The 24,267-nt window shown below is 38.8% G+C and overlaps 5 protein-coding genes and 1 non-coding gene across 9 annotated transcripts; 4 read left to right on the top strand and 2 right to left on the bottom strand.

The window, feature by feature from the left end:
- Positions 1 to 9: 9 nt before the first annotated feature.
- LOC137744427 (uncharacterized) lies at positions 10 to 1,748 on the bottom strand. The gene is made up of 4 exons (XM_068484245.2): positions 1,472 to 1,748; positions 1,268 to 1,393; positions 752 to 791; positions 10 to 155 (listed from the first exon to the last, which is right to left on the bottom strand). Exons 1-4 carry the CDS (start codon positions 1,694 to 1,696, stop codon positions 91 to 93), a joined length of 456 nt encoding a protein of 151 aa, XP_068340346.2. The 5' UTR covers positions 1,697 to 1,748; the 3' UTR covers positions 10 to 90.
- A 1,321-nt stretch (positions 1,749 to 3,069) lies between these two features.
- Positions 3,070 to 10,397, top strand: LOC137736521 (dynamin-related protein 3A). Its single transcript, XM_068475783.2, has 19 exons — positions 3,070 to 3,745; positions 3,828 to 4,110; positions 4,185 to 4,213; positions 4,293 to 4,394; positions 4,530 to 4,598; positions 4,679 to 4,738; positions 4,878 to 4,991; positions 5,457 to 5,505; positions 6,257 to 6,366; positions 6,654 to 6,746; positions 6,855 to 6,947; positions 7,033 to 7,170; positions 7,688 to 7,774; positions 8,634 to 8,676; positions 8,836 to 8,960; positions 9,071 to 9,214; positions 9,319 to 9,371; positions 9,620 to 9,719; positions 9,979 to 10,397. The coding sequence occupies exons 1-19, from the start codon at positions 3,368 to 3,370 to the stop codon at positions 10,018 to 10,020; spliced, it is 2,112 nt and encodes a 703-aa protein (XP_068331884.2). The 5' UTR covers positions 3,070 to 3,367; the 3' UTR covers positions 10,021 to 10,397.
- Positions 10,398 to 10,453: 56 nt separating this feature from the next.
- Positions 10,454 to 12,950, bottom strand: LOC137736511 (protein TIC 55, chloroplastic-like). 4 transcript variants are annotated; one of them, XM_088685705.1, is made up of 4 exons: positions 12,792 to 12,902; positions 12,287 to 12,760; positions 11,948 to 12,074; positions 10,454 to 11,736 (listed from the first exon to the last, which is right to left on the bottom strand). In XM_088685705.1, exons 1-4 carry the CDS (start codon positions 12,806 to 12,808, stop codon positions 10,615 to 10,617), a joined length of 1,740 nt encoding a protein of 579 aa, XP_088541831.1. In that variant the 5' UTR covers positions 12,809 to 12,902; the 3' UTR covers positions 10,454 to 10,614. The 4 variants fall into 4 exon arrangements, with proteins under 4 accessions (XP_088541831.1, XP_088541832.1, XP_088541834.1 ...); XM_088685706.1 differs by having other exon boundaries at positions 11,948 to 12,050; XM_088685708.1 differs by having other exon boundaries at positions 11,948 to 12,050; positions 12,287 to 12,950.
- A 555-nt stretch (positions 12,951 to 13,505) lies between these two features.
- TRNAI-AAU (transfer RNA isoleucine (anticodon AAU)) lies at positions 13,506 to 13,579 on the top strand. The gene has a single exon. It is a non-coding gene; the product is annotated as a tRNA-Ile (tRNA).
- An 809-nt stretch (positions 13,580 to 14,388) lies between these two features.
- LOC137713054 (lariat debranching enzyme) lies at positions 14,389 to 17,575 on the top strand. The gene is made up of 9 exons (XM_068452294.2): positions 14,389 to 14,980; positions 15,267 to 15,424; positions 15,548 to 15,669; positions 15,848 to 16,041; positions 16,124 to 16,306; positions 16,403 to 16,521; positions 16,661 to 16,800; positions 16,877 to 16,984; positions 17,121 to 17,575. Exons 1-9 carry the CDS (start codon positions 14,858 to 14,860, stop codon positions 17,210 to 17,212), a joined length of 1,239 nt encoding a protein of 412 aa, XP_068308395.2. The 5' UTR covers positions 14,389 to 14,857; the 3' UTR covers positions 17,213 to 17,575.
- Positions 17,576 to 17,624: 49 nt separating this feature from the next.
- LOC137718204 (Pentatricopeptide repeat (PPR) superfamily protein) lies at positions 17,625 to 21,666 on the top strand. Its single transcript, XM_068457708.2, has one exon. It carries the CDS (start codon positions 19,300 to 19,302, stop codon positions 21,457 to 21,459), a length of 2,160 nt encoding a protein of 719 aa, XP_068313809.2. The 5' UTR covers positions 17,625 to 19,299; the 3' UTR covers positions 21,460 to 21,666.
- Positions 21,667 to 24,267: the final 2,601 nt, after the last annotated feature.

Raw genomic sequence — 24,267 nt, 5'->3', positions numbered from 1 at the left:
AGTATCGGGTATCCAATACAATGCATATTCATATTCAAACCGAACGTATTCAGATATACACATGAACATCACTGAACAAGACCAGTTGCCTTAGACTATAGCCGAAAAGAGCAACTGATTGATATCCTCCGAATCCGAATCGCGATTCTCATCCCCTGCACAAACAAAGCTTTGTCAAGATACTTTAAAAAACTCCATATAAACCTACTGCTGACTTTACATTCTAAACCGTAAACCATGGAGTCACCATCAACGAAGAGCATTCCATCTCGAGTTTTTGCATCTCTAAGAAATAATGTTTCATCGCAATAGCAAGCCCGAGCATGACATGCTCTTGCACCAAAAGAAGGAAATAAAATCGAAACAAAGCCTAAAACTGGCCAATAACTACCAACATAATTGACAAATCCATAGTTCGAAAAAGTTGAACAGCAACACAGGACGTGGAGAATTTCCTTCTGTTCCTTATTCTATAGAAACAAATAGGACCAATTTTGATACCCCTTCCCTAATTTACCGGCGAAGTACTAATATCTACACCCGGCAGTATTTTTCTTTAGTACATCAATATTTTTACACTAAGGGAATAGGGAGTTCGGCCAAGCCACACAATGAGTAGCCTAATTTGGTATCGAATTTGCCATCCATAAGATTCGAACCTAAGATCTCTCATTTTCAAATGAAGAAGAATATCACCAGACCATAGTATTGAACGACAACGGTAATTACAGTGTTAACGGTAAGAGTTTACCTGTTTTTGATCTGACTTGAGCCGTCCACTCATCAATGACCTGCATAAAAGATCAATGTGGTGATAAGCTTATGTTCTAAATAAGACCGAAAAAATTAAGAAAGGTGAAGTGGCTGAGAATGTAGCAAGGCATAATTCTGCTGCTTTATCCGAAGAACAGAGCTACCCGCCACGGGATATCTGTGGACGGGCATTTCTTTAGAAACATTGCCTAGCAATAGTGTTTAATCTTGGTTGCTTGCTGGAAAATGGTGCAAATACTCGAACACCATCTGGAAAACTAGACAACCGTTCACATAGGTACCGCTAACAACAACAAACAACACAAATACTAAAAAATTCGATTACCAGCATTCATTTCGTCGAAATCAAATCAAGCATTCACCAGCATTTCGGCATATTAACGCAACCGATGCATAAAATTTGGATTCACTCTGACTACCAGTCTATCAATCGGCTGGCTCCAACATTTACACACATGGTAATGAAAATGAAATGTATACAAAAGAAACTAACCTGATTGAAGTTAGCAAAAGCAGAATCATCCGAATCAGCGTCGGCGAAAACTCCCATCGACGTCTCCATCCGCTGCAACTGATTTCTGTTCCCAACCAGAGTCGTCCTCGCCTTATCAATCAAATCCTTCAAAACCCAAAACCCAAAAATCAAAATCGAAATATAAAAATTTCCCAATTTCAGCCGAAATTTTTTGAAAATGACCTGTTTGGCAGAGAGAAGTTGGCGGCAGTGATCTTCCAAGGTCGACAATTCTTCTTGAATCTTCTTTATCCTCGAAACCAGCTTCATCGGGTTGGCATTGTCCGGGTAGATTTGCTGGAACTCCCTCTCGAGCCGGTGATGAACCACCGTCAGATCGTGGTTCGCTTTCGTCAGCAGCTTCACCAAGCCGTCCGTCGCTTCGTGGTGTTCGCCTACGTGTCCCATCTCCTCAGAGCTTCACTTTCACTCTCCCAGGGTTTTCTGCTCGCTCTGTAATAATGGGCGGTTTTGAATTTTGCTTTTGCAGAAATGGGCCGAATTTCAGGCCCATTTATAAATAACTGTACATTAGAGGCCCAATTGCTTCCAGGATGATGGCCGACACGGGTGGGTTACCTTGAAGCAATCTCTTGATCATCTAAAGTCTGATTTTAGCAAAACCCGCGTAGAACTTTCGGAAACGTAGATGCTATTTGCTTTCCTAGAATGACCGTTAACCTTTAAGGACAAATATTACTATAAGTGCTTTGACCACCTTTTATCGGTTCATTCAAAAAGCTTTACATGTGTTTCTTGAAGAGGCAGATGCTTCTCCAAGAAGAACTTCCAAAGTATTTTTCACATCAAAGTGCTTTTCATCTAAAACTGATTTTAACATTTCTACATATGCGGTCAAAAAAACAACTTGTTATTATCTGAAAACACTTTTAACCACAAGTGTTTGGTATCACTTGTAAAAAACCAAACAAGTTACCTCAAGCCATTTGACACTTGAACTTGATGCGGTTGGGCTTGGACTTCATTCAAACAAGAGTAAAAAGGACCAAGATTGTCTCGTCTCCTACTTTTCATTCCTTCCATCCCCTCCTATTTTTTCAGCTATTGATTTTATGACAAGTTAATTTAATGCTCTAGATTCTGTCGCCTCACCAACAGCTCCAAAGCATCTTTAAAGCCCAATTTTCCAAACTTTTTCTGTTACCTTTCCCGCCCCTTCCTAACTGCTTTTAAGATGCCTTTGTTTCTGATAAGCATTTTACATTGCTCTGTTTTATATCATGTTTTGATGTTAAGACAAAAGTAAGAGAGCCTTGGTTGGAAATGAGATTTCATGCCAATACATGCTTACATTACAAGCACAACTTTTCTGCAAATTCAAAATTAATAAGCACAGAATATGTAGATTCAAAATTACACACAAAAAATTTGTTTTGCAGAAACTAACAGGATCCACAACTATCTAACTCAATAACTTTGCCTACAACCTCTTGTACTTTACAATAGAAGCAAAATTTTCAATCAAGCCTTTGGTAATGCAGCGTGAAGAATGTCCAAGATAACTATAAGTTGCCTTTCTGCAATCTCTATGTATGGCATAGCTACTTCTGCAATAATAATAAGTTGGTTTCCTCTCTTCATCTCCAGTGCTCACCACTTCCATTCAAATTCAAAGCCTACAATAGTTTTTTAAGGATACAAATGAAATTATACCATGAACATAACAAAAGCAACACAAATATATGAAATATATCGAAAAGCTTTACTTCACTACGCGTGGTATTAGATGCTTGAAAATCTTACTGTGCAAGGGAATAACCAGTGGAATTTGTTCGATGTAACGATCCGTTATTTTTAAAGATCGGATCAAAATTCAACGGTCACATGCTCATCTAAGTCTAAACAACCAAAAAGATTCCCACCTTTTTTCTTGAAGAAACAGAAACAGACACCCCTCCACTTTCTGCTTCCTTCTTCTCCAAGAAACACCAGCTAAACTGTGGCAGACGCTTTAAACCTCCACCTTCAAAACCCTCTCTCCCTCTCTCTCTCTCTCTCACTCTCTCTACCTTACTCTCAGTAATCACAGTGTAAGTTTTCTCTCTCTAAAATCACACTATGGGAGAAAAAGCTATGGAAGTCCACTCCTCGGCGACCGCTCCAAGACCTTCAGTGACGATTGGCTCGTCGCTAATTCCGATGATCAACAAGCTCCAGGACATTCTCGCGCCGGTGGGCAGCGATATGCCGCAGATTTCGCTGCCTCAAGTGGCGGTCGTGGGAAGCCAGAGCAGCGGGAAATCGAGCGTCCTCGAAGCCCTCGTTGGCCGCGACTTCCTCCCCCGCGGCCGCGACATCTGCACTCGGCGGCCGCTCGTGCTGATGCTCGAGAATCGCACGGCGATGCCCGGTGATGAACACACAGAATGGGGCGAGTTCCGCCACTTGCCCGGTAAACACTTCTACGACTTCTCCGCAATCCGCCGCGAAATTCAGGTACGGATTGAGCTTCTTCTTCATCAATGCTGCTTCTAGTTTACTGGTTTGTGATAAATTGACCATTGTTTTGTCAGCGCAGGCGGAGACGGATAGGGAGGCCGGATTGAACAAAGGGGTTTCGGATAAGCAAATCCGGCTGAAGATTACCTCTCCGAATGTGCTTAATATGACTCTGGTTGATTTGCCTGGAGTCACGAAAGTTCCGGTGGGAGATCAACCAAGAGACATAGAAGGAATGGTTAGGAAGATGATTACGCACTATATTATCCAGCAAAACTGTATTATATTGGCGGTTAGTCCTGCGAATTCGGATTTGGCAAACTCCGATGCGCTACAGATGGCTAGAGAAGCCGACCCGACTGGTACCTGCACATTTTACTTATGAATTCGACTTTTACATCGAATACATAGGGTACTGACGCAAATGTATTAACAGGTTTTCGAACAATCGGTGTGATCACCAAGGTTTGTGATCTCCTCTTAGACTCCGGTTTATTAGATGCCTCAGTTGTTGTATAATATGACAATGTTGTTCTATCTGTAGCTTGATATAATGGACAGGGGCACCGATGCTTGTGACTTTTTGCTTGGGAAAACTATTCCGCTGCAGCTCGGTTATGTTGGTGTTGTGAATCGTAGCCAGGAGGTATGAATTGTTCAAATAGCTTCTTTGTAGCATCCATTTGTTTTGTTTAGTACATTGCTAAGTTTTACTCTTACAAAAGAAAATGTGGGTGCAAGGTTCAGGCTCTATTACTGAAGTGTTATTCTTGTGACACAGGACATCAATAAAAACCGTGGGATTGCTGCTGCCCTTGCTTACGAGGAGAAATTCTTCAATAGGCACCCTGTACTGTTTGCTTTCTTTGTATTTAGAGAAAAATGATAATTGTTTGTCTTGGCACTTAACATCTTTATTACATGTTAAAGGTATATAGTAATCTCTTGGATCATTGCGGCATGCCCCAGTTAGCAAGGAAGTTGAATCAGGTTGGTATGAACCAAAGGCATAACAAAGTTATACTGAAGGGAAATGAAATTCTTAGGTGGTTATGTATCATTTTTTATTTTATATTATTGCGTACTGTATTTGTTTTTGCACTGTTGTCATGGTCGATTTCTGTGTTAGATTCTGGAGCAGCATATCAGAAGGGTTCTCCCCGATTTGAAGGCTCGGTTGAATTCTCAAATGGTTTCTGTTTCGAAAGAATTGCAAGCATATGGGCTACCTTTAGGAACTAAAGTGAGTTGCAAAACAACTTATGAGCTGCTGGTATTTTCTACTGCATTTAATGCATGCAGAGAGTTAGAAAACAACTGTTCCCTACATATAGTTGAATTGTTGTATTCACATCCAAACACTATGTCCAAGTCCAGTGCGCATTTGCGTCATCATTTTTTCTTAATCACATTGGCAGGACCCTTGTCCTCTTCTTTTTTATTTATATTCATGACCAGTATATAAAGATATTTTGCTAGATAGTGTTGACTGTGCACCATGATGGAAGACTTGTACTTTTGATCTTAGTAAGTAATTGGGATTTTGTTGTTATTGGTTTGAAAACTTGAAATTGCTGCTGCACATAGCAAAGTGCATAGACAGATGCATTCACATTCAAAAACTTACCCCTCTTACTTTCTCTTGTTATTGGATACTCTTCACTTTTTAGTTGTTTCTAACCATTTTTTGTCACTTGTCCTGAACCAGATGGATCAGGGAATGATTTTGTTGAACATTTTGACAAAATATTGTGAAGGTGAGATTTCGATGTGTGTTATTTGTTAAATGTCAATCTTTTACTTGCCTGCATGACTTGGAATCATGTATGATATTCCTCAAAGGACCACTTAATTTGTCTTTCTTAGATTTGTTAGTGCCCTTTTTTTTTCTTTTTTTTTTTTTTCCCAAGAATTGGATTTGTATTTGTCATAGAGAGAGAGAGAACCGTATTACATTAGCAAACTTCTCGAAGAGTATTTAGTAGTGAAGGCTATCAGGCGTTTCTGTGACTGGTTATGAAGCGTGTGATAGTGAAAGAAATTCCTGCAATGGGGTTAGGGTGCAGTAGAGCTGGAAGGAAATCCACCCAATCCAATTTGCACGAGTGAGAAATACTGTCAAGTTGATTTCTCTAATATTTTTTTTTCTCTCAGACTAAGTTAATATTACCGCTTACCTTACCATATGAACTTTACTGACCTGAGAAACTATGCGTTTGTGGAAAATAACAATGATGTCAAATGGACTTAACCATGTGGCTCGACTGAAATTAATGTAAAAGGAAAGCCTTTCTCTAAAGTCTTGTAGTTTTCTTTAATTTTTGTAATCATGGTTTTTATGATTCTAAGCAACTTGTTTTTAGGACAGTTATACTAATAGAGCATGCTGTTCAAGTACAATCTTGTTTGTTGTTATTTTCATCTTAGCTGTTTTCACTGATGCTGTTAATGTTCCTTCTCTCTCTCTCTCTCTCTCTCTCTCTCTCTCTCTCTCTCACTAATGGACAGCTTTTGCTGCCATGGTGGAGGGAAAAAGTCAGGAGATGTCAACAAAAGAATTGTCAGGAGGAGCCAGGATCCACTACATTCTCCAGTCAATTTTTGTAAAAAGCTTGGAGGTACAATGCACTATAGTTTTTTCTAAACATGCAATTTCTTTAATGACCTTTGTTAATTGTTTATATTGCTTCGTCCTTTTGGTAAATTTTAATCTAAAACCGTAGACTACTATGTCGTCAGTTGCTGTCCTCTGCATATTTGTTTGGTGTCAGCGTACCGTGAAATTTGTCTTGAAGAAAACCGTAGCCTTATGTATAACATTTTCAAGGCATCGACTTGTAGAATTAATGTTCCAGTGTAAGACATGTACCATCAGATTGGCTATACTAACTCTCAGGAATTGTAGAGTGTGGACCCCTCCGACGATCTAACTGATGATGATATTCGAACGGCTATTCAAAATGCTTCTGGTGCAAAAAATGCTCTATTTGTGCCTGAGGTGAGTATAATGATGATTACATGCTGTAGTTTTGCATTTTCCCTAGTATAACGCCGATGCCCTTGGTTCTACTCAGCATTGCCTGATATGTTTTTGAATTATTGTTAGGTCCCATTTGAAATTTTAGTAAGAAGACAAATTGCTCGATTGCTAGACCCAAGCTGTCAGTGTCTGCGTTTTGTTTACGATGAACTAGTTAAGGTGAGATATGATTTATGCATCTGTGGTGCTTATGGAATAATCCTGAGGTGTAAGTATAATCAGGAAGATATAATTTCCCCTGCAGATAAGCCGCACTTGCGAGGTTATTGAGTTGCAAAGGTTTCCAGTTTTGAGAAAGCATATGGATGAAATCATGATAAACTTTTTGCGGGAAGGTGCAAAGCCTGCTCAGAGAATGATAGAAAATCTTATTGAGATGGAGGTATCTCTTTGTTAACCTTGTTAAATTAAGACTAAAGTTTATTCACTAAAAATTAAAATCTAGGCTGACATGTATGTACAGATTTTGTTAAAATGATTTCATGGACTCTCAAAATAGTGTTAAAATACCGGAGTATTCTAAAATCTAATCAAATTGAGTTGGCAATAGTAACTGGTAAAACAAAAAAAAGGCACCTTCCTCAACCCTTTGAAAAAATTGCGATTCTAACATTTTGGCAATACAGTAAATTTTCAACTCTGCAGTGTATGGTATCGTATATTTTTCTCAACCCTTAATTTCGCTTTCGGGTGGTTCTTACTGCCAATGGTGTGTTCTATTCAATGTGACACTCTTGAAATGAAAATGGTCAATTCTTAGATCTGTTGGTCATATCACACAAAATTGTGCTCAGTACTTATCTCTTCACTGATAATATATGTTTTCTTTTAAGTGATTGCTCAGATTTACATGCTTCACATTTACTCAAATGCTGATTGCCCAACTTTCTTCCATTCAGGTGGATTGTATAAACACTTCGCATCCATGTTTTATAGGTGGGAAGAAAGCTTCTGAGCTTGCTATGCAACAGTTGAAAGCACAACAGGTATCTTCTACAACATTGGTGAATGATAATTTTAGACATGATGAAGCAGTCCTGAATCCTGATCATGTGTTGGATTCATAGCAAATATATTGTCATGAACTTTCAGTTTCTTTAATCTTACAGTCCTATGTTTTGTTTTTGTTACAGAAGTCCTTTCATATTACCCAAAGTCAATTATGAATTTGAAATCTCGGTTTGATATGATCTGAGAGATCAAAAAAGTAAAATATACAGTGGTGGCTTTATTTTTTATTGACAGTCTATGGAGATTTCTGTTTAGTGTATTTTTCGTTCTTATTTTGGGAAAGGAAAAAGTTGTTGGGATTTGGTTCTTCATTCTCATTGAGAGAACTTTTTGTATGATCTCTATCATCAAGTTCATATCAATAGATTTAGATTGGTTGCATGCTATATTCCTTTTTTTAGGGTAACGCAATTTATTCGTTATTGTCTTTGCACTATTATTCAACCCAATCATCATTAGATCTCATATAAAAGGGTTTTTCAATTATCTGGTATACCTAAAAGTTGTTCTTGTATGTTTCATGGTGTTACGGATGTTGAAGGCCGGACATCTTGAACTGTTCAGGCTAACATAGTTATGAATGGAATTTTACCTTACCAAGTATGCTGTTCATTTTTAGTTGACAATATTACAGGAGTGAAGAAAACTCTGGTTACGAGCAGTGCTTTCCTTTTAAATCAGTTTTCAAGTTAGCTAAAAGTTAATTTGCGAATCCAAGTGAATGGGGGTAAACTTAGATTTGTGAAAGCTAGTTTGGAGGGCCTTACTACTTTTGGCTATCTTTTTTCTTTCATAGGATACCTTCGATCTTAATATAGTTTTTGTGTTTGGCAGGGAAGTCGTCCTCAGCTGAAGAACGAGAATTCTGTATCTTCTGGTAAATTCATGTCTACTATATCCAAGCATTCTGCTACCTTTGGGATATTGAAACTGCTTGATTTTGTTAACATGTTTCTTGTGTGTATGTGTGTGTGTGTGTGATGGTATGTCTATCTATTAATCTGCCATTGCTAAGATCAATGAATTTTGTTAACAGGTTCTACGAGGACTTGGGGTATTCCATCTATATTTGCGAGTAGTACATCAGGTGTACAGTCTGGTAAACCTTTTGGTGAACAACGTCATTCGGAGTCAATGCCCTCTACAATCAATTTGAGAGAGGTACATCTGTGGTTCACAGAATTTTATTTCTTTATAACTTATTATCTACTTATTCATTTTAGAATTTAAATGTGACCCCTTTGTTTTCCCTCTGTCCTTGCTGATTTCAGCCACCATCCATCTTAAGGCCAGTTGAAACGACAGAAAATGAAGCAGCGGAAATTATTGTAACCAAATTACTGTTGAAATCCTATTATGACATTGTCAGAAAGAACATTCAAGACCTAGTTCCAAAAGCTATAATGCACTTTCTGGTATACCTATTTTCTTCTTCTTCTTTTTTTCTTTCAATATGTTAGTAATTATATTACGGTTACTATGAAGTACATTAACATGTATCATTCTTACTGTGGCATAGGTCAACTCTACGATAAAAAACCTTCAAACGGGCTTTATTCAAAAACTGTACAGGTATGGGACGTATGCTGCTGTTGAAAAGCGGGAATACAGCCCTTTTTCAGGCCATCATACGACATTTTTAGTCTTTATTATGACTATGTGAAAGACACGGACTGCATTTGTAACACAAACAAAAGCACTGCATTACCGGCATGACTTCTGTGAATTACTCGATATCCTGCATGAATGTGTTTCTGTTGGTTTTGCGGCATATTGTTGATTGGAACTTCGAGGGTGATTTGCTTATGCTAATTATGCAGAGAGAACCTGTTTGAAGAACTGTTGAAGGAGCATGATGAACTTGATTCAAAAAGAAAATGTGACCAAAAGTTGTTCGAGGTTTTGAAGCAATCTCTTCAGGTAGTTTTTAACTTTTAATGTTTGAGCAGTAAATGCCTGCCTGCTTTCCATGCCTTCTTTTTACCTTGGTTCTATGTTTTTCATGGACCCAAAATTCACAAAGAAAGGCCCTTGGAAGCCTTATTGAGTAATCCCCTGTTGAGTTCTCTTAATTCGTATAGTTTTACTCCTAGGATTTCATAAATTGTATGTTATTATGTAGAAATTCTTGTTGGTTTTCTTTTCCAATGAGTAAACTTGAACTGTTTGCTTGATCTAGACACTCGAGAAGGTCGAATTTGATGTTTCAACCCAAACTTAAAGTATTGGCACTGATTTTTCGGTTGGACTGTCAAGGATTCCGAGTACTTTGCCTCATCTGCACAAAACATCTGAGGTGAGCCAGTTCACACACCATTCATTTTCCATGCCATACACGACTGACACCACAGCTTGAAGATCATTTCGACGAGAAAATCAGGCATTGTCCACATGGATTTGATATCAAATATACTAGTATTATGGTGGTCCGTTAGGCGATTAGCACTAGTGATTACCAGGTTGTATGGCGTCCTCCTCCTGTATCATTTTTTGCATATGGAATGAATAAGTTGTATGATGATTAAAGAGTCGGTTCAAAATAGATGAGTTGTATGTGTAGGGAGTTTTGATCGGTGCTGCAAGAGTTTCGGTTTTAAAGACGTTTTTCTTTAACTAGTGAAAAATGGGTGTGAGTATATTTTGCAAGCAAGGTATACAAGATAACGGAACCATCTGATAACGCAGATGCGAGTTAGGCCACTCGGCCATGATAGTTTTGAGAAAGCCACAACAAAGGTTGCATCTTAAGCTTCCAATGAGAATCCAAACGTATAAAAAGTACAAATTTATAATTTCAAATCGTCTTCCCGGCAGTTCACAATCTCCTATGCGTCCTTACGAAGTTTGTTGTGTTCAACGCCACCGCGTACGAGCATGCATAAACCCCAGCAGAGCTGATTGCTGCTGAGACTAATAGAATGGCCTTCCACTGCCTGCCTGAGACAAGAATTGCCAATGCAGCAAATGCAACAGCAACAGCAGTGAGGCCCTTTTGCCATGCTTGGAAAGCTTTGACAACGTCTCTGCAGATTTTGCAGTGGACCACGTGCCGGAAATACCGGTTGGCCAAGTTTGGAGCGCGCATGGATCCAATGCCTCCCTTTGCCGGGAAAGATGCAGAACCGCCGGCTACAAGTCCGGCTGGTGCGTGTTCCACAACAGCCGGTTCTTTGGGCAACGAGATTGTGCTGTGTCCGAAATGGTAAGGCATTCCATGCCCTACTTTGTCCATCCATTTTCGGTATTCAGCCACCCAAGTATCTGAAGATTTCAGGTTAATGTACAGCTCTTTGGTGGGTACTTTTTCCTTCATGAGTATCTCGTTCTGCGACGAAAGAAATCCCATATCTTGCTCGAAAACCTTGCCTGCATTCTGATGAAAGTACCATTTCGGAAACAGTTTCGCGACCGGGGACCTTTTTGTTCCACCAAATCTCACAATGAGCATAGACTTCCCTTGTCCAGTTGGTCTACAAAGAAATAGACCTGAAAAGTAGTGTTTTTCCCCAGTTTTTTCATCAACAATTTCCCTGTTGTTTTGAAGAGAGCATGGTGCCTCAAACCTCAAGAAGCTTTTCGCCGATGGATCAGTTGCCTTGCCCCACCAGCCTGCGAATCCTCGATCAGTTCGTTCAGTGACCTCAAAACGCAATGGTTGAGCATCTTCCCTTTTCGCACTCCAATCCGTCCTGTCATGTGAGATTGGAACATGGGCAGGATCCATGAGATTCTCCAGAAGTATGGAGTGATCATAAGGGAGCTCATGAGTCGTTGAAGTGTCTTGAAACCCCGGCCGAGCGAAGTTCTCAAACCATGGAATCTTAGCCGGGTTTGATGGTGTCTTGTGAGACATCCAAACCCACACAACCCCTTGTGAGTCCCTCACCTCGTATGTCTTCGCGCAAGCTGATTTCGGAATTTTCGCATCGGTTGGAAGCTGTAGTACAAAAACATAATTAGGCACTCAACATAGTTAACAGACACTGATTCAGGAGTCTCTATCACTACGAAGGTATCCCAGCTAATCACGAATTGCCATGCTTTTTTATTTTCTCAGAAAACAGTGCGTAATTAGCTCGAGATACTATCAGACTCACAGTAGCATCTCGTCCTTGTTAGTGCGTGAACAAAAGACGAGAGACACAGACCTGAGGAATCTTTACACATTTTCCTTGGCCTTCAAATTGCCAACCATGATACAAACATTCCAACCTTCCATCAATCAGCTGCCCTTCCGATAGTTTCGCCAACCTAGCTAAGAGTGGATTGTCATGACTCACAAGTCATAACTAGTTAGTAAGTTATTACGAGGCGAACCACTTTTATACATTTAAATTAAAAAACGTTACAACATAAACATGCACACTAGCTCTCCAAGCTCTAACCAGTTAGTAAGTTAAAACCACACTAACAACTATTTTGGACTCTAAATTAGCCACTTGAGCTTCAAATATCTAGAAGAATCTAGAATCAAAAGACACAGTTACCTGTGGGGGCAGCGATCCTGGTAGCACTGGAGCTCTCCATTGCCGTCCCTATAGAGCACAAGCTGCTTATCAAACACCGTGAGACCCAGAGGAGCATCTTCCGGAATATCCTGGGTGAGGTACAGAGGGTACCATTCCTCCGTCCAATCATAATCCGCCGCCACCCTCTCTCCCCTCCTCTCCGCCTCGGTGGTTGGACCCACCAGTACCTTGTGATCCTCCTGATCCTCATCAAGCGGCGGTGAAGCGGCAGGAGGAGGTGTGGTGTCTGCAACTGCAGCACACTTGATGCTGCTGAAGCTCATCTTTCTGGAAGGAATGAAGGGTCGGGGATGGGTTGGTGGGGAGAGAGATAAGAGGAGTTTGAGCGGCTGTGGTTGCTTGGGGGTTTGGGGGAGGTGGAGGGAGGTGGAATGGGAGAAGAGGGGGTGGAACAAAGCCATGTTTGATTGAGTTGGGGAGGAAACAAGGGAGGTTTGATTGAGTTGGGGAGGAAACAAGGGAGGAAGAAGATGGTGACATGGAAATAAAAGGAAGAGGGGGAAAGCTAAGGAGGAAATAAAGCCATGTGAATATGTGATTCTAGAGAGAGAGAGAGAGAGAGAGAGAGAGAGAGAGAGAGAGAGAGAGAGGGAGGAGTGAGAGAGTGAAACTGTGTTGGGGGTTGCTTATTTGCTTGTTGCACTTACGTTAGCCACATAATGCTTGGAGTTTGGTCAGTCAACAAGAAATAGTGCTAAGACTGATTAAGTTTCACACGTAAACATGTCCCCTTTAGGTACTAAACATCATTTACAATAGTAAAACAAACCCTATTTCAAGTGTGTGAGAAAATATTAGACATGTTCAACTGAGTAAGGCAACTCCCATGTTAAGTGGAATTAATTGATTGTAGATCACTTGAGGTTGTCGAGTGGAAGTGGGAACTATAATACAAGAGGCTCATGCTTTTGTGAGAGGTAGTTAGACATGACTAGGTTAATGAACTCCAACACCAATTTTACTCCTTATGTGATAAACAAAAAACCAAACGTGGCAACTCATATACTTTCAAACACTACTTTTATCTCCTCGATGTGCTCGGGATACCGTTACTATGTAGTTGCAAATAATATGGATGTAAAAGGAACTCATTGTAAATTTATTAGGAAAAGTTTATTGGGCTTGAAATTTTTTGGATTTATGTAAATAATGCAAAAAATTGACGGTGTCAACAACTGGCCTATTAGCTCAGCTGGTTAGAGCGTCGTGCTAATAACGCGAAGGTCACAGGTTCGAGACCTGTATGGGCCATTTCCTTTTTCCTCTCCCTCCTTTTTTTGTCGTTTCTCTCCCTCCGCACGTCCTCGGCGGTACAGCGCGGCGGTGTTCATTCCTCCTCTCCTTTTTCTGCTGGTTCTGGTGGGCCCAACCAGGAGCTTTTCTTCTTCCTTGTTCCTTTCGGTTAAGTTGAAATGGAGGTGTGGATTATGTTGAGGAATGATGACTGCTCACAATTTGAAAACGAGAATTGGTGGGTGGGTTGGTGTTTGTTTGTTCCCGATGGATAGAAAAGCAATTTTAGACTGACTGGTTGCTTTCTTTTTCAAAGTCCCACTTCAAATTGCAGATGATGAATTACATGAATTTGAACGTAGAAGAAACACATTGTTCCAGTCAATTTGATTACGCTCGAGTCGATTATCAATTGATTTATTTGTTACTCAACTCTACATGTATCTTTCCATAAAAATTTATGGTTACTCATACTTCTCCGATTCTGCTTGTTAGTAAAATAAAAAGGTGAAATGAGTTTCTGTTTCGTACTCATGTTTTAATAAACGCATATGATTTAAAAATCAAAATCATGCAAATTTCTTCTACATATAACAAAACATCAGGTACTCAATAACCTCAATGTTAATCACCTACTTAAAACTTTATATATATATATATATATATACAAATCAATAAAATCATTAGCGTGGTTTGACCATAATAAAATTTCGTCAATCAAAATATCTCTAGAATGTCCTGTACGAATGGTTGGAAGTTTGATATTATGATGACTTCTGTAGAACGATGCCAAACTGATTAAAAATCGTGAATAGTTTGAAATTTTTGTGAAAACACAATTGTTAAAATTTCGTATTCTCTCTTTCGTATGCATTAAAAGTGTTACAACCCATGCAGAACCAATGTTGCAAAATATTTATTCCGAGAGTAATTAAGATTGTTAATTTTTTTTTAAATTGTTATTAGTACTTCAAAAATCTCATTTTACATTCTAAACTTTTTATATTAGGAAATAAAGAAAAATAAAGAGGAGTGTAGAATAAGATTTTTGAAATGCCAATAACCCTTCTTATTTTTTTTTTCTATGACATCGTTTGTTAAAAAAAAAAAAAAAAAATTGTTAAGTTTTAACAACACAATAATTAAATTAGCTAAATTGAAAACAGTATTCAAAAAGAATTTTAACCCTTAAGAAAGCGGCAACCAGTTCAATCTTCTGCTCTAAACTGCAGTATAGGGTTTGGGTTTCCCTCCAATCCAGTATTCGATTCCCTTTCGAGGATCACCGGCATCGGAATGAAGATTGCAGTAGAAGGTTGCATGCACGGCGACCTCGACAACGTCTACCGAACCCTCCAACACTACGAAAAGCTTCACAACACCACCATCGACCTCCTCCTCTGCTGCGGCGACTTTCAGGTACCGCCGCTCACTTTCCCAAATTCCCCAATCACCCCTTCACTCTTGCTTGCTTGCCCTACATTTTTTTTCCCTTTTTTTTTTTTTTTTTTCCCTGTACTCAATTTTCTCTGAACGTAGTGATTTTTAGTTGAATTAATTGTTCAATTTCCCAAATTTCGGGACTTGCAGTTCCACTCTTGCTTCTTTGCCCTAATTTTTCAATCTTTCTCTTGGGGGTATTAATTGTTTATGAAATTAGAGGATTTGATTCATCATGAGGGAGCTATTGGTTTTGTGAAATTAGGCTGTGAGGAATGAGAAGGACTTGGATAGCTTAAATGTGCCTCACAAGTTCAGGAGCATGAACACATTCTGGAAGTATTATTCCGGCGAGGCAGTGGCTCCGTACCCGACCATATTCATCGGTGGGAATCACGAGGCTTCCAATTACTTGTGGGAACTGTGAGTCCCTTCTTTAACTGTAACTTATGGCATTCTCTGCCAATTGTTTTTGGTGTCGTTTTTTTTTCCGCGTTGGATGAATAATTTGTTGTGGTTTTTTTACTTGTTTATGCTGTTTTATAGGTATTATGGAGGATGGGCAGCACCTAATATTTACTTCTTGGGGTTTGCTGGTGTTGTCAAGTTCGGAAACCTTCGGATTGGTGGACTCTCTGGAATTTATAAACAGCCCAATTTTCTAAAAGGTTAATTTGCTTTACTTTTGTACCGTTGCAGGTGTTTAGTTCTTTGGTTATCTTTCGTTGATAAAACAATAGCTGTTTATGTTTTTTCAATTAGTTGTAAGCATAGCTGTGGTATGTACAATTTTGATATATGGCGTTAAAAGTTTGAACGGGGTTCATTTTTTCCCCTCCTGAGCAGGACACTTTGAGAGGCCTCCTTTTAATGATAGTACCATCAGGTCCGTGTATCATGTTCGTGAGTATGATTTCCACAAACTCGTGCAAGTTGAGGAACCAATTGATATTTTTCTTTCACATGATTGGCCTGTTGGCATCACGGATTGTGGGGACTGGAAGAAACTTGTTCAGCAAAAACCATATTTTAAGCAGGAGGTAAATGCAAGAATCGAAAATTAAGTTAGTAAGTTCAGATTGGTATGATTCGAATCACTTATGTCGTTTAAAATGTCATTAGATTCAAGAAAGAAAGCTTGGAAGTAAACCAGCTGCTCAATTGCTCGAAAAACTGAAACCACCTTATTGGTTTTCAGCTCATTTACACTGCAAATTTGCTGCTCGTGTTCAACATGGGGAAGATGGTCCAGTGACGAACTTTCTTGCTCTTGATAAGTGCCAACCAGGACGTAAATTTCTACAGGTATTTGATGTGTTTCTGAAAGTAGCATATAGGATGTTCCTTGTAGTCATTGTGGTAGTTAATGGTTCTATATGTGACATTTTTCTGGCATTTTAGGTTATTGAAATTGAATCAGAACCGGGCCCTTATGAGATTCAGTATGATGAAGAATGGCTAGAAATAACTCGGCGGTTTAACTCTATTTTCCCTCTCACAACCAGAAGTGCAAATCTTTGGTGTGTACATCTTTCGAAATGTATTGTGCATGCTACCAATGATCTGACAGTTAAACTTTATATCTCTTCCGTAATCTTTACCCTTTTAAGGGTTTTTCTCTTGTAAAGTAGCTACTGAGTGCGTATGTTAATATTGTAGGAACGTACGTCTTGACAAACAAGAATGTCGTCAGTGGGTCAGGAGCAAGTTACAAGCAAGAGGGGCCAGACCCTTTGAATTCACTCAGACAGTTCCACCATACAATCCCTCTCAATCTGTCGCTTATGGTTCCTTCCCTGGTAAGGATCAACGTCATTTAGAATGCTGTTAAAACAAGAACATTTTATGTACATACTACAAATTTCTTTTTGGCAGGACACATTCGGAATCCTCAGACAGAATCTCTTTTGCACTTTCTGGAACTTCCTTACCTTCTTGATAACATGTCACAATCATCCGAAGTACTCCCAAGTCCTCATAGAGGTAAAAATTCGTTCTCTCGGCTCATAAAGTGAGGGTTTATTATGTCAGTTGCGTGGCAAATTTTGCTGAGTGTTTTTTTTGTTTAACAAATCTTTTTGTCTTTCAAGCTTCAAACTAATTGCAAATCTTTCCGCAGGTTCTGTTGAAGAGAACAGTGAAGACATTCCCATTGATGATGTGGATGAGTTGGAAGAAGATGCTGTGGATAGCGAAAATGAAAATTCGTGAAAACTCCAAAGTTATCTGCTCTTCAGGCATCTATCTTTTGTCAGTTTCAAAATATTTGGGGTAATCAATGCCGTTAGGCTCTCAGTCGAGGTTTTTTGACTCGAATTTTATGCATAAGCTTCGATGCTCTATCAGGTCGGCCTGGCCTCATCTGTCATCCCCCACATCCCCACTCTGCCCTCTTTTCTCGTCCTTTTCTTTCGAGTTTATTCCATTTTTTTTGGGCCTGTTGTAAAATATCTTTTATTCAGTGTCTAATTTTTGTAGTAGTAAGTGAATCGTTTGCTACATTGACCCATGGGATCGAGAAATGTACGACTTTTGTTTTCTATCGGAAAGTAGATATATTGACTTGTAAGACAATATCTTCAGTGTGTTTTAGGATTTGTGGCTTTGTTATTGTTAATTAGCTTTCGGGATTCATTTCGCCTCACTTTGACATCCCCCTCGAGCAAAATCTTGGGTATAACCGGTAATACATCACCGTGTATTTATCTCACACAAGGCGCAACCACACTTGTGATAAATCAGGGGTCCGGCTCCTGCATTTCAGTCCCCTTGTTTGCGTCTTTAGCGGACAGGTGGCCATACCATAAAATTATCCGTTGCAAGGAAATTCTTCTTTGAAAGGACACTTTCAAGAGTTCGAACAAAAATTGAGATTGAGTCATTAATATCTGCATTATAAAAGCGATTTAAAGGTAGACAACACGAAAGACATGTAGCTTAAGTTGTCATGAAATGAGCCAACAATGTATGTCAGACTGTTAGCTTCGACCATTTGGTCTTTGTAACAGTTACTAATTGCTTCAACATTTCAGGAGCTCACACTGTCGGATCAGCTTGCTGCAGCGCATTCAGTTACCGGTTCAAGCAATACCCCAAACGAAAACTCACTCATTGATACATCCTTAGACAATGCTTATGCAGAGGAGCTCATGAGACAGTGCCCTGCAGCAGGTGCAAATCCGTCTACAACGGTAAAAAACGATCCTAAAACATCGTTTGCATTCGATAATTAGTGCTACCAAAATCTGCTAGCCCACAGAGGTCTGTTTCAATCGAATTCCGTCCTACTAAGAGATGGCAGAACAAGAAAACAAGTGGAGATTGTTGCAGAGGACCAATTTAGTTTTTTTGGGAGTTCGACTCTGGTCTTTATTGAAACTTCCGAACATCGGTGCGAAGACGGATGATGAAGGCGAAATTCGAGCCTCTTGTCCGACAACAAATGCCTGGAATCTGGTGATGGTTTTGTTGGTTGGAGGAGAAAAATTGAAAGGCAATGTCAAATGGTGGTACTTTTTGAAAGTGTTGCTCAATGTCGAAAGTTGTTCAATATTCATTTTGTAAAACATTATTTTGTTTGTGCTGTCAACCACAAGAGTTCTTGTAACTTAGAAGACCAATACTTCAAAGTAAAATGGTTGTTACCTTTATTTTGTGTTATTGTCTTTCATTTCAAATAAGAGTATAGTTGCGAGATACGAGTTGCTGAATAGTTGTAGAATGTGAGTAGTTGATCGATCGACATAATACGTTTGGTCAATCAATCTCACATGCTACAAAATTTGATATGAAAAAAAAATATTGCAAGTTTGTTTTGCATTGGTGATGAGAGAATTTTTCTGTTGCATTACTCAAAATCTTGAAAGGAAATAATAAACGACCCATTGGTCAAAAAATTAACTTTCTTTTTGTGACAAGTAATATTTTAAATTACTTTAACCCACGACTGCAAAAAAATCATCACTTGAATTTGGGTATTAACCCAAATAGAAGAAGTGGGTCGAATACTTGGCATGCCCATGCCCGACCCATGTCCGGGAATATATACTATTTAAAGTTCGAACAAAGCGACCGACCGTTCCAATTAATTTAAAATTGGTATTTCAAACAAGCAAAACTGAACCCGCCGTTGTTGCCGGCACTTAGCTTCTGTGGTGCAGAGCCAGAAGTTTGACCCAGAACCTCTTCTGGCACGATCAAGTTGACATATTTACTTGTCTTCTACTTGACGGCCTTCGGAAAAGTGAAACCTTTTGCCGTTTATATGTATCGAAAACGGTAGTGGCGGCTACTCATGAATGAGGGCAGTGCACTCAATTCTTGACGGCACAGTGAATGCTTTGCGCAAGGTTTCGATAACCCATTGCAGGGAATTCAAATTAGGAGCCCTCGCAGACGTTTACTCGGCCAACAATATCCTCAATGGATATGCGAGATGTCAAGATTTTTATCTTGCACACAAAATGTTTGATGATATGCCTCACAGAGATACTGTCTCTTGGAATACGATGATCGCGGGGCATGTAAACTATGGAAGCTTTGAGGGTGCGTGGGAGATATTGAACTCCATGAAAAGATGTGGGTTTGATTCTGATGGGTATACATTTGGAAGCATACTTAAGGGTGTTGCTTGTGCTTGTCGATGCGATCTTGGGCAGCAAGTGCATTCTACGATTGTTAAGACGGGTTATGTGGGTAATGTTTATTCTGGAAGTGCCCTTTTGGACATGTATGCAAAGTGTGGGAGGGTTGAGGAGGCGTATGTGGTTTTCAAATCCTTGCCAGAACGTAATTCTGTGTCATGGAATGCGCTAATTGCTGGTTTCGTGCAAGTAGGCGATCGCAAGACTGCTTTTTGGTTGTTGAATTTCATGGAGCAGGAGGGAGTGAAGCTTGAGGATGGCACAATTTCTCCACTTCTGACATTGCTTGATAATGTCGAGTTTTACAAGTCTGTTGCACAGCTCCATTGTAAAATTATAAAACATGGGCTGGGATGTGAAAGTACGGTATGCAACGCGACAATTACTTCATACTCAGAATGTGGGTCGATAGAAGATGCGGAAAGAGTGTTTGATGCTGCTTTTGGTAACAGAGATTTGGTAACATGGAATTCCATGCTAGCAGGATACTTGGTTCACAATAACGAACTAGTCGCTTCCAAACTCTTCATCGACATGCAAATGCATGGATTTGAACCAGACATCTACAGTTATACAAGCATCATCAGTGCCTATTCTGAAGTAAATAAAAACCATGGAAACTTCTATCACGGGTTGGTGATAAAAAGGGGATTAGAAAAATCAGAGCCAATCTCAAATGCTTTGATAGCCAGGTATCTCAAGTCAAATAAAAATTCCATGGAAGAAGCGCTGCGTATCTTTGAATCCATGGAGTCTAAGGATCGTGTTTCATGGAACTCCATTTTGACTGGATTCTCACAAATTGGTTTAAATGAAGATGCCTTGAAACTCTTTGGGCACATGAGATTTTCGGAGGTGGAGATTGACCATTATGCTCTCTCAGCTGTTCTTAGGTCATGTTCAGATTTAGCAACCCTCCAACTGGGTCAACAGTTTCATGCATTGACACATAAATCAGGTTTCCAGTCCAATGAATTTGTCGCTAGTTCTTTGATCTTTATGTACACAAAGTGTGGGATCATTGAGGATGCTAGAAAATCCTTTGAAGAGACCCCCAGAGACAGCACAATCACTTGGAACTCGATCATTTTTGGATATGCACAACATGGGCAGGGATATGTTGCACTCGACCTCTTCTTCCAAATGAAGAAGGAAAAGGTGAAACTAGATCATATAACGTTTGTTGCAGTACTAACTGCTTGTAGCCACATGGGTTTAGTAGAACAAGGCAGCAAATTCCTAAAGTCTATGGAATCCAATTATGGAATAACCCCGCGAATGGAGCATTATGCTTGTGCAGTAGACCTATATGGGCGCGCTGGGCGTCTAGATGAGGCAAAAGTCTTGATTGAAGCAATGCCATTTAAACCCGACGCAATGGTTTTGAAGACTTTACTTGGTGCCTGTAGGGCTTGTGGGAATATTGAATTAGCTGCTCAAATTGCAGGCCATCTGCTAGACCTAGAGCCGGAAGAGCATTGCACTTACGTTCTTCTCTCCGATATGTATGGACATCTCAAAAGGTGGGATGAGAAAGCTAGTGTAAAGAGGCTTATGAGAGAGAGGGGTGTGAGGAAAGTCCCCGGCTGGAGTTGGATAGAAGTCAAGAATGAGGTGTTTTCTTTCAAAGCCGAAGATCGCTCCCACCCCCATTGCGAAGAAATATATTTCGTGTTGGGAGTTTTGATGGAGGAAATCAGAAGAATGGATGTTACTGCTAATTTAAATGTTTTGATGCATGATTTCAATCATATCGACGGGTACTTTGATGATATACATCTCCAGAACCATGATTCAGTTTTGTTGGCTGCATAAGGCAGGCTCACCATCTTTGCTCAAAAAACCAAATTTTGTTTCACATTTGTATACTATTGTATGCACTATTTCTTGTTCCAAAAATTTTAGAAATTATAAAAGAGTTGGAGCGTTCGAAGTTTTGTAAATTGATCAAATTCCAAAGCTCTGATTCAGTATGAATACAGGCTTTGTTCCAAGGAATCATCAACTTGCCTTGTCTGCTAATGTGAACATGTTGCAAAAAAGTAGTTGTGTGTTAGAACTTTTTCTGATGTGTGAACTAGAAAAAGTGGAGAAGTTACAAGGGAACTCCTCACATTGGAGGAAATCGAGGAGTAGGAGGGAACTTATCTACATCTTGATGACATTGTCAAGGTATATCACAAGTTGCATATAATTCAGATGCCATTGCATGATTAGTTAAGGAATATTGTTATTGTCGCATTTTTGTTGTATGAAAGTTCTTCTCGTGTGTTCAAAAGTGAGTTCTATATGTTTTGAAGTTGTGAGCAATAACCCGTCTTAAACAAAGAGATAACTATTGAAATAAGCAAAAAAAACCAAGTTAATTCAAAACTAAAAGCGACGGGTGGGTCTTGCAATCAAGCTCCCTTCTGCCTTTGCACTTGATGGTCAATCTCAGTCTGTAATAAGTACTTTATGGTTCGGGTCTTTAGCAGACTTACTGATAAAGATCAATCGTTTATTTCTAGATGCTTTGATATTCCCCTTTTTCATTCTAGTTATTGATATGGGAAGGGAGAAGAAGATGAATAGATCCGACCGCAACTTCGAATATGGAATTCAAAGGGATCAAATTGAAAATGATACTCTGAATAATGGTTCTAAAACGCGTCTTTAGAGTAATGTCCTTTCTTAGTGTATCATGATGCATTGAAAAGGGGTGATGACATCCAAAGGAGGCATCCATGTGCAACCAGAAAATGAGCACATGAAGACAACCCAAGAGTGTGAATACAAAGAAAAATTCATCCCTGTGTAGTTTGGATGGTTCTTTGATGAATAATTAACAAAGCACTAGAAAAACAAGTTGTGAGCTGCCATGACAGTAATGCCTTTGTCTTTCATATCCCTTATCTTTTCATAATGTAATATCAATCTTCAAGAACTAGCCACCACCAAATATTGACTCCATTTCAAGTAGGGTGTTGTTATTTACGCGCTTCTTTTTACCTTTTACATACTCTCTTTAATTTTCAGTTATCAGGTCGAATGAATTGAAAATAATATAGTGACAAAAATTAACTTGAAGTGTGTGAAATGTAAAAAAAAAAAAAAAAATGTGTAGATACCACGAACTGTCAACTATTCATCACATGAACAATATATATATTACATTCATATGAATCGCATATTATAAATTATAGCAAGCCGTCTCTTCTCATATGTTTCATTGGGTCCTCTCTTTTAGACTTTTGCAACACCAAATTGGCAGGTGACACTCTTTCTCACTATTTTAGGGTTTGAAATAATCTTGGAAATTATACACGGAACCTTATTATATAATGTCATGAATATAGTCAGTTCTTCTCTGAATAAGACGTTTGTTTTTTTTTATTAAAAGACAAGTTATCAATAAAGCGCCAAAATTATTAATAGATAAATTGTCAACAACACAAATTATCAATGTGTTATTATCAATAGTATCGATGCAAATTTCGTTATTTAACAAAGGATGATCATACTTCACATCAATTTCTAGATATATATAATATGGGTAATGGGTCATTAAGATATTTTCCATTGTGGAGTAAAAGCTTCAGATGATGATCTGAACTAATCGTACCTAACATCTTCACTTTCCATATTTTCAAATAAAACCTTTTCATATTTTTCAATGGTGCACAGTGCACTATCAAAGTGGGCAAATTAGGGAAACAAATAATAATTATAATAATTGGGCCATGCCAATGCGTAAAGAAAATGAACTCTTATCGAAAAATTAATAGATATTGCCTGCTGGTGCTGAAAATTGCATGGTGATTGGAAGATAAGCCATCAAAATCTCTATCGGTATCTCTCTCTCATATTTTGGGACAGATTCCAGCTTTCCTCCACCATCCACTACAGCTTCTGTCTACCCCACGCCCTAACAAGATTCCAACATCTCTTTCGTCTTTCCCTCTCCGATTAAAGATTCTAACTATTTTCTTTTTCACGATTAATCACCAGAAATTGTCGATATCTAATTGACAATCAAACGAGAACAAGAGAACTATGCAGGGCCAAGTTTGGTTGGCTACCCATTCTGTTTAATTCACATTAGTATGAAAACTAGGGTATGATGTCGAATCTCATAAAGTCAGGAACGATAATTTGAGTATGGGTTGTGACGGATTCATGAATATTTATTCATTGGATGGAGTAAAACAACTAAACTACAAAATTTATTGAATTTGATTTTTTTTCTTCTTGTTTTCTCCCTTCTTGATGTGTGATTTTATTTTTTATCTAATGCTTTTGGATTTGTTTTTTTTTTTGTTTCTTTACCTGTATTTTGGTTTTCTTGTTTTATGAGAGGTAACATTTATGTTTCTACTGACTAGCTGTAACTTCTTTTTTTTCATGTCAGTAAAATTCTCTCGTACTACGAAGTTTTCCAATAAATACAACTAACTACAAAACTGTTATCTTCTTTGAGGTATTTCATTGTGCATATGAAGAAAAATATCGACAAATTAACTTAATTGTTGGCACATATTAAGCAAAGGAAAAGAGTATTTCTACTCATTATTGTGGTACTATTGCTTAATTATTGAGGATAGTCAATTAAACAAAAGATTTAATAAGAAGTTTCTATTTATG

Source organism: Pyrus communis, chromosome 15 (genome assembly GCF_041283825.1).
Source record: "Pyrus communis isolate YQ-2024b chromosome 15, ASM4128382v1, whole genome shotgun sequence".
Lineage (NCBI taxonomy): Eukaryota > Viridiplantae > Streptophyta > Magnoliopsida > Rosales > Rosaceae > Pyrus > Pyrus communis.
This window is presented reverse-complemented; position numbering and strand designations above follow the sequence as displayed.

Coding starts and splice junctions, on each gene's coding strand:
- LOC137718204 (XM_068457708.2), top strand. CDS start 19,300: ATGAGGGCAGTGCACTCAATTCTTGACGGCACAGTGAATGCTTTGCGC.
- LOC137736511 (XM_088685705.1), bottom strand. Junction 12,075..12,286: donor CAGGATCGCTGCCCCCACAG/GTAACTGTGTCT, acceptor ATGACTTGTGAG/TCATGACAATCCACTCTTAG. Junction 11,737..11,947: donor AATGTGTAAAGATTCCTCAG/GTCTGTGTCTCT, acceptor TTTGTACTACAG/CTTCCAACCGATGCGAAAAT.
- LOC137744427 (XM_068484245.2), bottom strand. CDS start 1,696: ATGGGACACGTAGGCGAACACCACGAAGCGACGGACGGCTTGGTGAAG. Junction 792..1,267: donor CTTTTGCTAACTTCAATCAG/GTTAGTTTCTTT, acceptor TCTTTTATGCAG/GTCATTGATGAGTGGACGGC. Junction 156..751: donor TCAAGTCAGATCAAAAACAG/GTAAACTCTTAC, acceptor TTGTTTGTGCAG/GGGATGAGAATCGCGATTCG.
- LOC137736521 (XM_068475783.2), top strand. CDS start 3,368: ATGGGAGAAAAAGCTATGGAAGTCCACTCCTCGGCGACCGCTCCAAGA. Junction 8,677..8,835: donor CGAGAATTCTGTATCTTCTG/GTAAATTCATGT, acceptor TTTTGTTAACAG/GTTCTACGAGGACTTGGGGT. Junction 9,215..9,318: donor AAGCTATAATGCACTTTCTG/GTATACCTATTT, acceptor ACTGTGGCATAG/GTCAACTCTACGATAAAAAA.
- LOC137713054 (XM_068452294.2), top strand. CDS start 14,858: ATGAAGATTGCAGTAGAAGGTTGCATGCACGGCGACCTCGACAACGTC. Junction 15,670..15,847: donor ACAGCCCAATTTTCTAAAAG/GTTAATTTGCTT, acceptor CCTCCTGAGCAG/GACACTTTGAGAGGCCTCCT. Junction 16,801..16,876: donor CGCTTATGGTTCCTTCCCTG/GTAAGGATCAAC, acceptor TCTTTTTGGCAG/GACACATTCGGAATCCTCAG.